At 46.2% G+C, this 15,537-nt stretch overlaps 1 protein-coding gene across 3 annotated transcripts in view; it reads left to right on the top strand.

Annotated features, from left to right (window-relative positions):
- The window catches only part of ABCA1 (ATP binding cassette subfamily A member 1), a 132,473-nt gene that overhangs the window by 91,584 nt on the left and 25,352 nt on the right, over window positions 1-15,537 (top strand). Inside the window, exons 19-30 of one of the 3 annotated variants that reach the window (XM_049635481.1) lie at window positions 607-778; window positions 2,320-2,451; window positions 3,382-3,524; window positions 3,729-3,866; window positions 4,881-5,101; window positions 6,451-6,529; window positions 7,368-7,570; window positions 8,632-8,680; window positions 8,869-8,982; window positions 10,044-10,192; window positions 11,638-11,762; window positions 13,260-13,358. In XM_049635481.1, the coding sequence (XP_049491438.1) occupies window positions 607-778; window positions 2,320-2,451; window positions 3,382-3,524; window positions 3,729-3,866; window positions 4,881-5,101; window positions 6,451-6,529; window positions 7,368-7,570; window positions 8,632-8,680; window positions 8,869-8,982; window positions 10,044-10,192; window positions 11,638-11,762; window positions 13,260-13,358 (1,624 nt within the window). Of the gene's footprint in view, window positions 1-606; window positions 779-2,319; window positions 2,452-3,381; window positions 3,525-3,728; window positions 3,867-4,880; window positions 5,102-6,350; window positions 6,424-6,450; window positions 6,530-7,367; window positions 7,571-8,631; window positions 8,681-8,868; window positions 8,983-10,043; window positions 10,193-11,637; window positions 11,763-13,259; window positions 13,359-15,537 lie in introns of all 3 variants that reach the window. The other 2 variants (XM_049635490.1, XM_049635500.1) reach the window with 2 other exon arrangements.

Below are 15,537 nucleotides of genomic sequence, written 5' to 3'. Positions count from 1 at the left end.
TCACTCAGCATAATTCCCCTGAGATCCATCCAAGTTGTGATGTGTATCAGTAGTTTGTTCCTTTTTATTGCTGTGAAGTGTTGCATGGTCTGGCTATTGCTCAGTTCCATGGCATTTTTCGATGTGTTTTTTAAACAATTTTTAGCCTTCTATATTTTAGTTTTTTAAGTTTATTTTGTGAGAGGTGCACGTGTGTATGAGCAGGGGGAGGGACAGAGAGAGAGAGTGAGAATCCCAAGCAGGCTCCGTACTGATGTGGGAGCTTGATGCAGGGCTTAATCCCATGAACCGTGAGATCATCGTCTGAGTGGAAATGAAGACTTGGATAGTTAACCAACTGAGCTACCCAGGCACCCTAGCCTCGTATATTTTAAATGCTTGTCAAATCTTTTTCTCCCAATAGACTGTGAATTCTCCTTTATCAGTGAATTCCTATCACCAACACTACTGCCCGAATAGACCCTAAATAAATGTTAGTTCCCTGCTTGCCTGAGAAACCAGAACTATCCAAGGACAGTTCTGAAAGACAGGCACAGCCCCTCTGTCTTTGTGCTCCACTTGTCGGTATTTTCTGTGAGTTCATTCCCGTCTTCTGCATTCTGACAGTTTGCATGGAGGAGGAACCCACACACCTGAAGCTGGGCGTGTCCATTCAGAACTTGATGAAGGTTTACCGAGATGGCATGAAGGTGGCTGTTGATGGCCTGGCCTTGAATTTCTATGAGGGCCAGATTACCTCCTTCCTGGGCCACAATGGAGCTGGGAAGACCACCACCATGTAAGAAGAGGGTGCGGCTCTCAGAATCAGCCACAGGAAGGTTCTGTAGTGCAGTTAGAAATCCATACGTAAGGACGTTGCACTGGTCACTGGGGCAGAGGCAGAGGCAGAGCACATGAGGAGCTGATGAATGGCTCATATTACTTAATCACAAGAGTGAGTTCCCGGTGCTGATGTTTGCTAGATGTTCTTTCTTAAGAGTAAAACTGCCTGGGAGCCTCTTGATGACCTTTCCCATTGAGTTCTCAGAATTCTACACTGTTGCTGGAACATGAGGTTGTGACAGCTCTCAGAAAGATTCTCTTGAACCAGTTTGGTTAGAACTCTGAAGCAGGAATGTGGGAAGAAAGATTTGATATGTTGGAGAGAAGTAGTGATTTCCAGGAGCTCTCTTGCTAAGGAGGTATGGCCAGACAGCTGGCTGTATGACTGCCCTCCCTGGGACCCATAGGGACCTATAAAGACCTTACAGTGGGCAGCCTCAGAAGGGAGCACGGGCCATAAACACCAGAGTTAGCCTCAGTGACTTTCAGTGTGGTCCCTCAACCGTTGCTAGGGGTATGTCTTTGGGGATAATGACCTTTTCCTATATGTCGTCGTAGTCTTTTTTTTTTCTTTCTTTCTTTTTTTATTAATGCAAAATCAATATATGAACATGGCAGATTATATTTATTTATTTTCATATTTTTAGTTTTTTTAATGTTTATTTTTGAGAGAGAGAGAGAGAGAGAGACAGAGCATAAGCAGGGGAGAGACAGAGAGAGGGGGAGACATAGAATCCAAAGCAAACTCTAGGCTCTAAGCTGACAGTAACAGTACAGAGCCCAATGCGGGGCTGAAACTCATGAGCTGTGAGATCATGACCTGAGCTTAAGTCAGACACTTAACCGACTGAGCCGCCCAGGCTCAGATAATTTTTAAAAGGCATGCAAAAGTCATACTGCCTAACACAAAAATGATTTTTATCTTTGAATAACTTGTTTGGTTTGTCCATTTCTCATGGATATGATTTTAGACTTACAAAATATTTGTTTCAAACTGTACTTCCTTTTTCAAAAATTTTTTAAAGTTTATTATATTGAGAGAGGAAGCATGAGTGTGTGCACAAGCAGGGGAGGGGCAGAGGGAAGGAGAGACAGAATCCCAAGCAGGCTCCACACCGTCAGCACAGAGCCCAATGTGGGGCTTGAACTCACGAACTGTGAGATCATGTCCTGAGCTGAGATCTAGAGTTGGACGCTTAACTGACCGTGCCACCTGGGCACCCCTCAAATTGTACTTTCCATTGCAAATTGGAATCTTCATTGAAAAACAGATCTCTTGATAGTGCTGTTTCCAACACATAGGCTCACTCCTAGTTATTCACTAAAGCAAAGACTTCTTTGCTTCGTGCAGGGCAGCTAGGGTCTGTTAGGAAGGAATGGGGGTGTGGGACGGTTGCTACCCTTGCCGTAGCTGTCCTGACTCTGCAGCCTGGCCTGGAGCATTTCGGAGGAGAGGGGTTAACACTGACTCTTGCACTTGGAAATTTGTGTCCTCAGGTCAATCCTGACGGGGTTGTTCCCTCCCACCTCGGGCACTGCCTACATCCTGGGGAAAGACATTCGCTTTGAGATGAGCACCATCCGGCAGAACCTGGGGGTCTGTCCCCAGCACAATGTGCTGTTTGACATGTGAGTACCAGCAGCACTGTGAGAAGGAAGCCCTCTCTGGATGTGTGTGTCCTGAGTCATGGGTGGAGTGGGACTTAAGCATTTTACCTTTTGTGAGGGTGGTGGGTCTCACCTCCCTGCACTGTGAGACCTGGTTGTCCATTGTTGTAGGAAAAGCTGGAGGTGATTGTTGGGTGGGGGAGAGGTCCCATCAGTCTAGCTGGTGGATGTGGACTTGGGAAATAGTGCTGTCCATTGCTGACATTTTAGAGGGCCAATTAGCCCATCCTCTCTCTCACCACATGCCTCCTCGATGCCAGCTGCGGCTGTAACGCCCAGAACCTAGCAGTGCCTCAAGGCCTTTGTCACGATGGCCCAGCATTTCCTGCTCAAGGGTTTGCTTCCATTCACGTTGCCCTGTCTGCAGTTCAGGTCCACAGGGAGCCCTTGCGCTGGAGCAGAGAAAGACCTGAGCTCTGTGACTTTGGGCAAGGACTTCTCCCCTTCTGGGCCCCAATGTCCTCATACCTAATGCAAGCAGCTCAGGCTCATGTCCTCCACAGGGACCTCCTTTCTTGTGTAGTGTGAGGTCCTTTGAGGTTCAGGAGGGCTGCTCCAGGTGATTGCCAAGCCAGCTTCTTGGTTGATGGGGCTGCAGGGTGGGCCCTTTGAGGACCTGAGATTGAAAGTTGCAGCTGCCTGATGTGTGGTGGGCAGGCCTGCTGAGAATTGGTAGGAAGGGACCTGTCACATTACAGTTTTGGCTTCTTCAGCAGCTTAGGTGTTGCTTACTGTTGTTCTGTCTTGATTCTTCCTATTATTTTTCAGAAGTTTATAAAGTTAGAAAAGGTTTGGGGGCGGTGGAAACATGCCTATTCTGTTCTGGGTCAGGAAGCACTGTATTCTGATGCAGCCTGGGGGGTGCAGATCTGACCTGCCCTCTGTCCCCAGGCTGACTGTGGAAGAACACATCTGGTTCTATGCACGTCTAAAGGGGCTCTCAGAGAAGCATGTGAAAGCAGAGATGGAGCAAATGGCCCTGGATGTTGGTTTGCCTCCCAGTAAACTGAAAAGCAAAACAAGTCAGCTCTCAGGTGATTTCCCCTCCTCCAACAACCTCCCCCACATGCACACACCAGGGAAACAACAGCTGCCCCAGTGTCCCCATAGGGGTGGTGAGTAGGTCATAAATGGGTCCCTGGCTTGTCCCCAAGTAGGTGCCTTCATTTGTCCCTCAATACCTCTGCCTTTGCTGTCTGGGGCTAGTTCTGGAACATCTCTCTCTCTCTGTCTCTTAGGTGGAATGAAGAGAAAGCTGTCTGTGGCTTTGGCCTTTGTTGGGGGATCCAAGGTTGTCATTCTGGATGAGCCCACAGCTGGCGTGGACCCTTACTCCCGCAGGGGAATATGGGAGCTACTGCTGAAATATCGACAAGGTAGCCGATATGTATTTATTTTGAGTTATGGACTGGGAGGGAGGGATGGAGAAACTCTTGAGAAGTATGGCTGGGGCTGTGTCTCATGGCTGTTGTTGCTAGAGCAACAGAATTGCTTCTCAAGGAAAATGTCAGACTTCTTTTCTTTTAAAAATTTTTTTCAGTGTTTATTTTTGAGAGAGAGAGAGAGTGAGCAGGGGAGGGGCAGAGAGAGAGGGAGACACAGAATCCAGAGCAGGCTCCAGGCTCTGAGCTGTGAGCCCAGAGCCCAATGTAGGGCTCAAACTCATGAACTGTGAGATCATGACCTGAGCCGAAATTGGATGCTTAACTGACTGAGCTACCAAGCGCCCCTCAGACTTCTTTTCTTAAAGCTCTGTGCTCACCCATGGTATGTATGTGGAAGTCCTGGTTTACAAGACACTTAAAATTTAGGCTTCCTGATCTAGGGCCCAGAAAGAAAAGTAATGGGGATAACGGGCATGGTCACCAAAGCTACCTCTAGCATAGAACTCAGATGTGTCTATTTTAACTATGTTCCCCTATAGGTTGAGACTGCCGAGAACGGAGGCTGTGTCTTTGTTCATCTCTGTTCCCGACATGGTGCCATATATGTGTTGAAAAAGTAGATGAGCAAATGAGGATCATGGACTCTGGGGCCAGCTCTAGCTGGCCCTGAGAACTTGGAGAAGTCGTTTAACTTGTCTTAGTTTCTTTACCTATCATAACAGCAGTGCCTGCTTCATAGAGGATTAAGTTACTTGAGAATGCATGCAGACCCCTCACACGCTGCCTGACATGTAGCACTTTCCCAAATGAATGTTATGTTCTTTGTCCTGTGAGGATGCAGGATCTGTGAGGTTGACTGTTCCATCTTCGGGGTCATGGCCACCCAGGCTTCCAGGTTCTTCTGCCTTGATTACCGCTGCTAAGATTTCTGCAGTTCCAGCTGCTTCAGTCAGTGAGAACCAACAGGCGTCACTAGTCCCACGTCCTTGTGTTTGTGTTTGGCAGGCCGGACCATTATTCTTTCCACACACCACATGGATGAAGCAGACATCCTGGGGGACAGGATTGCCATCATTTCCCATGGGAAGCTGTGCTGTGTGGGCTCCTCCCTGTTTCTCAAGAACCAGCTGGGAACAGGCTACTACCTGACCCTTGTCAAGAAAGATGTGGAATCCTCCCTCAGTTCCTGCAGAAATAGCAGTAGCACTGTGTCATACCTGAAGAAGGTGAGTTGCATTTTCAGTGCTGGGCTTGTACTGGGTCCAGGGAGTGTATTCAGGGCTGGTCAGCTGTGAGTGGCTTGTTCAGTTCCACCCCACTCTGCCGCGTGGGGATCACCATCGCCCTATGCTATGGTCCCTTTGAAATCACATCATACTTTGTATGTGGAAAGCTCAGGGAGCTTGTGTTCCTGCGGTCCGAACTTGGTTGAATCCCACTTCCTGTTTCCTATGGAGGCACAGTGAGTGATAGGGAAGGTCCTTAGAGGGCTTTATTATATCGAAGGAAAAAGACTTGCTGAGAGTGAGGAACCCTATTTCCAGAAAGTCCTGCTGTTGCTGCTTATTACCTCTAGATCTCATTGACCTTCACTTTTAACCTACAAAACAGCAAATATTTATTGAGCACTGATTTCATGCCTGACACTCACCCTAGCAGATTTTGGGCATAAAAGAATATAATGATAATAGTTAATTCTTTGTAGCCTTGTTATCTTGCAAACTTTTTTTTTTTTTTAAACTTCTATCATCTCAAAGTACAGAGCAACTTTGGGAGGGAAGGTATTGTGATTATCACCCCAGGTTAGGTTAAGTAGGGATTGTGGAGTTTATTCAAGGTCATCCAGCAGGTAAATAACAGAGGTGGCACCAGAACCCAATAACCAGGTATGTTTTTTCCTCTGTTCTTCAGTCTATGCCTGAGATTGATTTGATTTATGTGTTGGAACCAGTGGCACCTAAAACATTTACATCCTAATCTTCAACTCCTGTCCACTTATTTACCTTTTAACTAGTGCCTGGTTACTCAAAGTGTGGTCTGAGGACTAGCAGCATTGGGATTACTTGGGAGCTTGTTAGAAATGCAGAAATGTGGGCCCAACTCTGACCTACTAAATCAGAATCTGCATTTTAACAAGATCCCCAGGTGACTAAACACAGATTAAAGCTGGAGAAGCACTGGACCAATTAGCCAGGTGAATCCCATGTCTACAAAGGTCAGTAAATGCCTGGCTACAGCATTCATTGGCAGGCCACGGTCCCATGGACAGCTCTGCTTCTTGACCTCCCATCCACACAGCACATGTATGTCAGACAGTGGCTTCAGAAGCCCTGGCTGCCCTGTTCGTTGCTTCCTAAGAGAAGCCTTTCCAGTTCACACACAATAGAGCCTCATGGAAGCCCTCCCTGGCGAAGGTGCTGGTGGCTGTACCTTGCTCAGTCCCTGACCCGTTCTCACCTCCTTCTTTGCCATCAGGAGGACAGTGTTTCTCAGAGCAGTTCTGATGCTGGCCTGGGCAGCGACCATGAAAGTGACACGCTGACCATCGGTAAGGATTCTGGGGTTTCTTATTCAGGTGGTGCCTGAGCTTCCCCCAGCTGGGCAGAGTGGAGGCAGAGGAGGAGAGGTGCAGAGGCTGGTGGCGCTGACTCAAGGTTTGCTGCTGGGCTGGGGCCGGGTGGCTGTGGGAGAAGGGTGCAGCTTGGTGGCAGGTTGGCTTAATGCTTGCTGGGGAGCCTGGGGCTTGGCCTGGGAGCTGGCAGGGCAGTGTCCCCAAGAAGCTGACATGATTGGGGGTCGGGGGGTTGCCCCCTCGGGAATGGATCTGGCTGGACCCTGGAGACCAGGGATGAGTTGCTGAGGATCACACTATGGGGAGGGATTGGAGCTCAGTAGTGAAGGAGAGCAAAAACTCAGAAGATGGAGAGTAGCCTGCTGTGTCTTCCTTAGGAGGTACATATAGGAGGCCAGCGTCACCAGTAACACATATGGAGCAGAAGGCTTTACTGTGTCTGTCTATGCCCAGTCCTAACAACTGGCTTTTTCCAGGAAGGTGTCTCCTTCCATGAACTGTTTGATTAGCCCCTTTATTAAGGTAAATGAAGGAGCCTCCTTTAGAAGGTTAAGGAAGGGTGAAGGATCCTTTACCTCTACTCAAGCTTTCCATTGAAGAATCCTAGAGTTGAGGCAACAGACACAAAGCTTTTAACCTCAGAAAGTCTTCTGCACACCCACCCATCCGCCCTTCCATCCTTCCACCCTCCCACCCACCCACCCACAATGTACTGAGAACCTACAGTGTGCCTGGCTTTGGTGATAAAAGGGTGAATAAGACCCAGTCCTCACTCCCAGAAACTCTCAGGCCAGAGATGAACATGTGGACTGACTTCAGTATCTGGGACAGGTATCCTGTGTGGGCAGCTAGCTTCTGAGGAGTAGGCATGGGGAGGACTCTGAGCCAGCTGAGCTGTCACTGTGCTTTGGTCCCTATAGATGTATCCGCTATCTCCAACCTCATCAGGAAGCATGTGGCTGAGGCCCGGCTAGTGGAAGACATTGGGCATGAGCTGACTTATGTGCTGCCCTATGAAGCTGCAAAAGAGGGGGCCTTTGTGGAACTCTTCCATGAGATTGATGACCGGCTCTCAGACCTGGGCATCTCTAGTTATGGCATCTCAGAGACTACGCTGGAAGAAGTAAGTTAAGTGACTGTCAGAGTAGAATGGAGCCCACGGTCCCAAGGCTGGACAGGCAGCCTGCCTTTCCCCAGGGGAATAGGATTACCATGAAGCAGGTTATTGCTCCTTTGGGCCATTGATATTGAGCTATTGTTGGCCACAGTTAACTTTTAAATTTGTGGTGTGAGATAACAGGAGAGCTTTATTAGGATTGCTCCCTGATGTGGCTGTGTCATAGCCATGCATATAAATAGCCAACATTTATGGAGAATCTCTGTGTGCCTGGTGCTGAACTGGGTGCATTCTTTTTTTAAATAATTGTAACTTAATTTAATCCTCACAAGTGAAAAAATGGGCACTTGGGGACGCTGACCTGAGCATCGGGGTTGATTGAGTGTGGGCTGCAAAGCCCATACTTTTTACCATGTAGCAGCGCCTCCCTTTAGAGACAGAACATCATAGACATGGAGGGATACAAAGTTTTTCTGGCCCAGTGGTCCTCAAGCTTGGCCATGCACCAAAAATCATCTGAGGATATTATTGACAATAAAATTCCATGCCTCAGAGCCAGAGTCTTTGAGTCAGAATTATTACATGCTTCCCAGGCTGTGGTCTATAGTTCAGCATTTAGAAATCGTTGGCTAGTTCACATTCTCTTCTGATACTTGAATCCCTGACTTAATATTTCTAGTGATAGGGGACCCATCATCTTTTGGTCGTTCTGTCTTGGATGACTTACCATGGTGCTAGCTTACTCAGAGATTTGGAGCCATAGACCTGGAAGAGGCCACCTGATGGGCTCCCTGTAGATGCAGAACGAATTTCTTCTGCTGTCGTGTTGTAATGTCATGCCTTTAATTTGAAAAGGATTGTTTGGATTGATAGTTCTGACTACTGAGGAAATGTTCTCCAGTTAAAAATGCCTTCACTCCCAAGTGACTGAGAAAGTATTATTATTAAAGGAAGCTTTTACTTTTTGTCTTTAGGGGCTAATAAGCCACTCAGTAATGTAATAATTGTGGGGGTGATGGTTGCTCTCATAAAATGGTGTTGAGAATATTCTCACCTCTGTTTTTCAGATATTTCTCAAAGTGGCTGAAGAGAGTGGGGTGGACGCTGAGACTTCAGGTAACCCTCTGGGGGAGCTGTGTGCACTCTGGGCAGCACCCTCTACAGGCTGCCTTGGCTCACCAGTACTGTGCCTTTCCCTTTGACTTGCTTCATCGCATTCTTATTTTCAGTGTATACATCGTGACAGATGAGGAGGGTTAGTTTTGTTAAAAATAAAATGTGGAATCTCTTCATTTTGCCTTCAGATGGCACCTTGCCAGCAAGACGAAACAGACGGGCCTTTGGGGACAAGCAAAGCTGTCTTCGCCCATTCACTGAAGATGATGTCATTGATCCTAATGATTCTGATGTAGACCCAGGTCTGTTTGGGCAAGATTTGTATCCTGTTGTTGGAAAGTGAATTTCTGTCTTGTGTACTCCAACGTTTCCTTTTGATGGCTTTAAGCTCAGGATGATAGACGCATACAGGGTCCAAAGGGAAGGGGGAAGATGAGAAAAGCCACGTTTCCTTTTCTAGCATTGGGCAACCCATCAGTCCTGAAAGAACCTATCCTCATTGCTTTCTTCATTTAGTTGGGCTCTTTTTCTCAAGACAAATATAAAAGGATGCTGCCTCAGTCCTCTGAATTCATTTATTTTCTGTGGAGACCCGGCTTCTTGCATACATTAGGTGTTTAATTGTTAAATAAGTATTGTTTGAATGGTTGAAGGATCTCTAATAAGTCAGCTTTTAGAGTTAATTGCACCTTAGACTTAGATATTCTGGATGAGTGTGTCCCTGTGTGTTTGGGATGGAGAAGGGGAGGCAAGAAGTCAAACAAATAACTGTTCAGATGTTAAAGTACCTCAGTTAGGAATCATTAATGTAAGACCTGGATTTTGATACAGTTGTTCAGAGCAGAAACCTTTCTGGCTGTCTCAGTCCTGCTCACATGTGTGTGGCCCTCATGTTCTCCTTGACTTTATGCATTGTCAGTACTTAGATCATTTGAATGTGTCTACCTTTTACCAAAAATATAATGGATGGGAGACAGATCCACATCGTGTGTTCTCAATTATGTCAGCCTAAATGCATGGCTGCATAGAATATTCTATGAGAAAGTGAGGATGACTTGGTTCATCTGAATGACTGTATGTAAAACAGTTTACATGTGAACACGTATTTTGCTTTGTCTCAAGGCACCTTCATTTTCTGTACTCCTCGGACAAGAACTAGAAGGCACAAGCTGTTACTGTTGGACATTTGGAGTCCTAACTTTTCCTCAGACACAGATTTGTCCTGAAAGCCCTTTACTTTTGAGACACTTGTGCTTTCAAGCACAAGCCTCCCAGATGGTTGCTGAGGATGTTGGAGGGAGGAGCATGGTGATGTCAAAACTGCCTAAGATAACAGGTGACCTTCGGTGTTGGCTTCTTATAGAATCCAGAGAGACAGACCTGCTCAGCGGGATGGACGGCAAAGGCTCCTACCAGGTGAAGGGCTGGAAACTCACACAGCAGCAGTTTGTGGCCCTTCTGTGGAAGAGGCTGCTGATTGCCAGACGGAGTCGGAAGGGATTCTTTGCTCAGGTAACAAGAGCCGTTCCAGGCCTGGGACTCTGGCTTCATGGGTGGGCTGCTGGCTCCCTGACCAGTGGAGGCAGGAGAGGGTCATGGTTAGAAGATGGATGCTGGGGCCAGACACTATTTCAGTCCCAGTACTGCTTCTTGGCATTCATGCGTCTGCGGGCAAGTTTTCTTCTCTGCCTCCATCTAGTCCTCTTTAGAATGAAGATAACATACCTGCAACACAGGGCTGTTATGAGGATTAAAATGAGTAACTGCTTAGAATGGGGCCTGACATGGAGTAGTGCTGTGTATATGTGTCTATGAGTTTTACTGTAAAGGATTGTGGGAGAGAGGCAGAGTTGAGAAAAATTGCTGGGCACATTCAGTTTTCATAACCTGAGAAATGATACGTCCAGATGCACTTGATATATATACTTCTTGGAAACGTGATTTTTCTCTAAAAACTGCAAATTGACAGCAAGGTAGCCACAGAGGAAAGAAAAAAAATGGACAAACAGACTGAGAAGACTCATTACACTATTGTCTGCATGTGAGTGTTGGCATGCTAAGTCACTTGCTTGGAAAGGATGAAATTACCCCTCTATAAAATCAAGAAGTATAAAATCAAGAGATTCTTCCCTATAGACTATGTGGATAATGCAGGAGAGTAGAAGTTTGGAGATACAGACCTGGATTTGAATTATGGTTCTGTGACTTACTGGCTATGTCACCTTGGGCACGTTACTTAGTCTCTCTGGGTTCAATTACCTTGTTCGTTGATTGGTGGTGATGATACTACTACTTAGGGCTGTAACAATAATTACATCATTGTCATGTATTTTCCCATAAAGACGGATTTAGGTCTTGATGCATTTTGAGGCCATTATATGGTGACAGTGGCTGCTGTTTCCCTTTCAGAGTGGGATCTTACTGGGTCATTTAGTCTTGGTCCGCAGATTACAAGTGAGCACATGAGGCCACAGTGGGAAGTGAGTTCACATGGTACGCTAATAGTAGAGACAGAACCAGGTTTCAGGTCTTCGGACTCCTGGTCCAGGGCTTTTCTCTCAGCCTTTCTCAGAGCTGAGCTGGGCTCCTGGCCCAGTGTGGTCTTTGGTCTTCAGAGGGCAGAGGATAGGACCCTATGTTCTGAGTCACCCTGACATATGACTACTGTTTACTCTGAAGTTTTTAGCTTGGGGCTTCTGCCAGGTGGCCATAGCCTCTGGCCTTGTGCTGCCAGCTTCCAGAAATGCCTGGAGGGAAGAGGTTTAGTTCTCAGGATCTGCTGCTTCCAACCTGCCATGAGTGCCTTGGTAGAGCTCTGCTATGGGCCCTGTACTGCTCATTTGCATGCTGGCTGGTTTGGGAGGCTAGCTGGACTCTTAGGGGCTTGCCCTGTGCCCTTCTTTCTAACACTTGCCCTTGTTTTGCAATTTCCTTTCCCCTCTACCCCCTGGTTATAGATTGTCCTGCCAGCTGTGTTTGTCTGCATTGCCCTGGTGTTCAGCTTGATCGTGCCACCCTTTGGCAAGTACCCCAGCCTGGAGCTTCAGCCCTGGATGTACAACGAACAGTACACATTTGTCAGGTATGTGCTTGCCTTCTGCGCCCAGGGACAGAAGAGAGCCCAGACAGACCCAGGTGTTTACTGTGCTGAGGGCCAAGGGGAGGTGGACTCAAGAATGTGGATTTTATCAGGTGTCCCAAAGCCCCTGCACAAACTAATATTGGATGCAAAGAACAGCAAATCGAACCTCAAATAATAGACCAGTTCTCTGTTGCCACTTTGGAGCTTGTTTCCTTTTATACTGCTGTCATCAGGAACAGTCCTATATGCTTTATGTAAATAATCTTCCCTTGGAATACATCTGTGATGAAGCTGTCGGGTACTTGGCGTTTCAAAGCTATGTTTGAACTTTGTTGTTTGATCACAGGGCTTCATACACTGTCACAGCATTACACCCCCACGTTCTTGTTTGTGCAGAGTACAGTTAATGTGCTCATTAAGTTACAGATAGTAACTAGTGTGTGCCTTTAATGTTTATTTACTTTTGAGAGACACAGAGACAGAGTATGAGTGGCAGAGGAGCAGAGAGAGAGACAGACACAGAATCTGAAGCAGGTGTCTGGCTCTGAGCTTTTCAGCACAGAGCCCAACGTGGGGCTCTAACTCATGAACTGCAAGATCATGACCTGAGCCAAAGTCAGATGATTAACTAGCTGAGCCACCCAGGTGCCCCTAGTGTGTGTTCTTTAGACACAAATGCCAGCTACTCTGGAACAATCCAGTGCTTCAAAGAAAAGTACAAAGAAATTTCTCTATTTCCCTAAGCAGAAGTTTTCTTCGGTCTTACACTATTTGTAGACCAAACAAAGGAAACAAATCCATAAATAGGTGAAACCGTTCCTCCTCCTCTTACCCTGTGTTTCTTGCCTGTTGAGTTCAGGTTTCATGGCTAACTGTGAAAGTATTTTTTGAAAAACTGATCCTTAATGAATTTCTTTGCATTAAAGAAATCCATATGTAAATGTGCATGTGTGTATACATGTGTTCATACACACACACACACACACACACACACACACACGAAAAACTCCATACATAGAACCAACACAAGCTCTGCTTCAGAGGGCTGTATGTTACCTTGATCTTAAATATTCAGTCCATGTCTTGGGGGCACCTGGGTGGCTCAGTCAGTTAAGCGGCTGACTCCGGCTCAGGTCGTGATCTCACAGCTTCTGAGTTCAAGCCCCGTATCGGGCTCTGTGCTGACAGCTCAGAGCCTGGAACCTCCTTTGGCTTCTGTGTCTCCCTCTTTCTGCCCCTCCTCCACTCACACTCTGTCTCTCTCTCTCTCTCTCTCTCTCTCTCAAAAAATAAATAAACATTTTAAAAAAATTAAAAAAAAATATTCAGTCCGTGTCAGAGCTCCTTTGGGGTAGGTTCTGCATTGATTCATTTCTGTTTTAAGAGCTTGGCACACAGGAAGTGGCTAGTGAAGTGTCTAATTTAGAAAACCAATTCTACCTTCCAATTCCTGGTTTTAATGTATTGCTAAGCTGGCTGCCTGTCATGTACCCACAGTAATGATGCTCCTGAGGACACGGGCACCCGGGAACTCTTGAATGCCCTCACCAGAAACCCTGGCTTCGGGACCCGATGTATGGAAGGAAACCCTATCCCGTGAGTGCCACTTGAACTATGAGACTCTCTACAGCTGGGTCTTCTTAGGCTTGTCACCTGGTTTGATGTCTAATATATTGCCCTTATCAGCTGTGATAGATGCCACATTGTGTCTAGTGTCATCTATCTTTCGAACTATTTTTTATTTTTAAAAGGCTCAGAGATATCTAACCACACTATCTGTAAATAAACATAGCAGACTAGGAGAGTTTTCTAACATCCCACAAAGTAAATCACTGCAGACGTTTATTTACTGCTTTACAGATTAATATTTAATTTAAATAGCACTTCATACTGATAAAATGCTTTTCCCTTCTTCCTTTCTACCAGCTCCTGTACCTAAAAGCAGAGATAGGCTGCCATTATATATAATTTTCAGTTTTGCCTATCAGTTTCTTCACTTTGCCAACCTGAAAAGATGTTATATTATTGTGTACAAAAATGGACACATTCTTCTTTTAGAGTTGCATATTTTTGTGCTTTCCTTCGAAATCCATTTTAAGGAAATAGTGTATGAATAAATGCAGTGAAACACCCATGTGTGTCTAAGTGGGTATGAGGGAAGATGTGTGTGGAAGTCTTTGTGCATAAAGACCTTGAAGAGAGTTGAGTTTCCAAGGGAGCCAAACTACGGCCCAGGCAGGTTTGAAGTTCCAGGCTGAGGTCGAATGAGATTCAGGCAATTACATCACAGACTCTGAGGAATTATGGAGAGTGTGGGAACACAAAGATTGGAGAAAAGCTAATTTGAGTTCCTGGTTTTAAAGGCAAGGTACTGACCTCGCAAGTGACCAGTGAGCACGGTGCTCAGGCATACAAGGTTTCAGAGCAGATTTCTAGATGGAGAGTTACCATGTACTTGCTAGTTCTTACTATTAGATATTTACTAAACATCTGCTGGAATTTAATGCTTAGTGGGTGGTAAGCCCTAGCAGCCAATGTCGTCCTAAAGGACAAGATGATTGTGATGGAGAAGGACATGGAAAAAGACATGGAGACATCCTATTTGAAGTCACAAGGCTTTTGCCTTTGGACAATCCTGCAAGTTGTATAGGTGAGGTAGAATGAGATGAGATGCTAATAGAGTTGGGTGGATTCCACACACGCCTGTGAGCATTGTGGACTCACAGACAGGTGGCAGCCATGGAAGGAGCCGGGTCTGGGCTTAGGGAGCCTGCAGGGACAAAAGAGGTTGGGCCTCTGCCATCAGAGGACGCACAGCCTTGGGGCAGAGCACCACTGAATGTGTGTTAAGGATGGGGTGCAATGGAAGGGGCCCCACTCTGGCAACCTTTACTGAATTCGCATTCTAGGTCTTACCGAAAGGAGGAGAACTGAGGGAAATTTGGGACTTTGACTGTGGCATTGAGCTTTGTCTCAGCCAATCATTTTGTGAAGATTTTAGAGTGTGAGCTTCAGGAGGTACTGTGTCTTACTCTGACTTTTGCATCAAGTCACAGTGCTTTAGAGAGAACTAGAGAGCAATCCACAAATCTGTTCCTTTGAAATTTTTAGTACGTTCAAGCATAACATAAGAATGTGGCTGCACGTTAAATTGTAGAATTTGAAACTAGAAGGGTACTAGAAATGACTTGTTTCAACATGTCATTGTGTACTTTTATTTTACTAGTGGAGAAGATAAGACCCAAGAGGGCAAGTGTCTTGTTGGTGGTCCACAGCGATTCAGAGCTCAAGTCAGGCACAAAGGACTTGTCTTTTGTCACCCAGGGTGCTTGCAAACAACCTAGCTCTTCATGCACTGTGCACCCTCTCCCCATCTCTCCCCAACCCCAATTCTCTACTCATTTTAAGACATAAAGTGAATCTTTCCTTTCTGCACCAGATTTTCAGCACATTGAGCATAACATGCAGACTCCTTCCCTGACCTGATCATCTGGCACCTGCCTCCCTCCACCCCTCCTCTTCCATTTTCTCCCTCCTAGCTCATCTCGCCCCAGCCACACTGCCTTCCTGCTGTTCCTCAAACATGGAAAGCTCATTTTCTCACTTTCTATTGCCCTTGCTTATAGTGTTCTTTCTCCCCAAATCTTTTCCTGGCTTCTCTTTCTAATCGTGTATGCCTTGGAAGAAGTATCACCCTCTTTGGGAGAAGTAGTCCTGTTTCCCCCCATTTCCCTCTTATTTTGCTTTATTTTTGGCTAGGTGACATTTGTTCATT

The sequence above is a fragment of the Panthera uncia genome, chromosome D4 (assembly GCF_023721935.1).
Source record: "Panthera uncia isolate 11264 chromosome D4, Puncia_PCG_1.0, whole genome shotgun sequence".
Classification (NCBI taxonomy): domain Eukaryota; kingdom Metazoa; phylum Chordata; class Mammalia; order Carnivora; family Felidae; genus Panthera; species Panthera uncia.
This window is presented reverse-complemented; position numbering and strand designations above follow the sequence as displayed.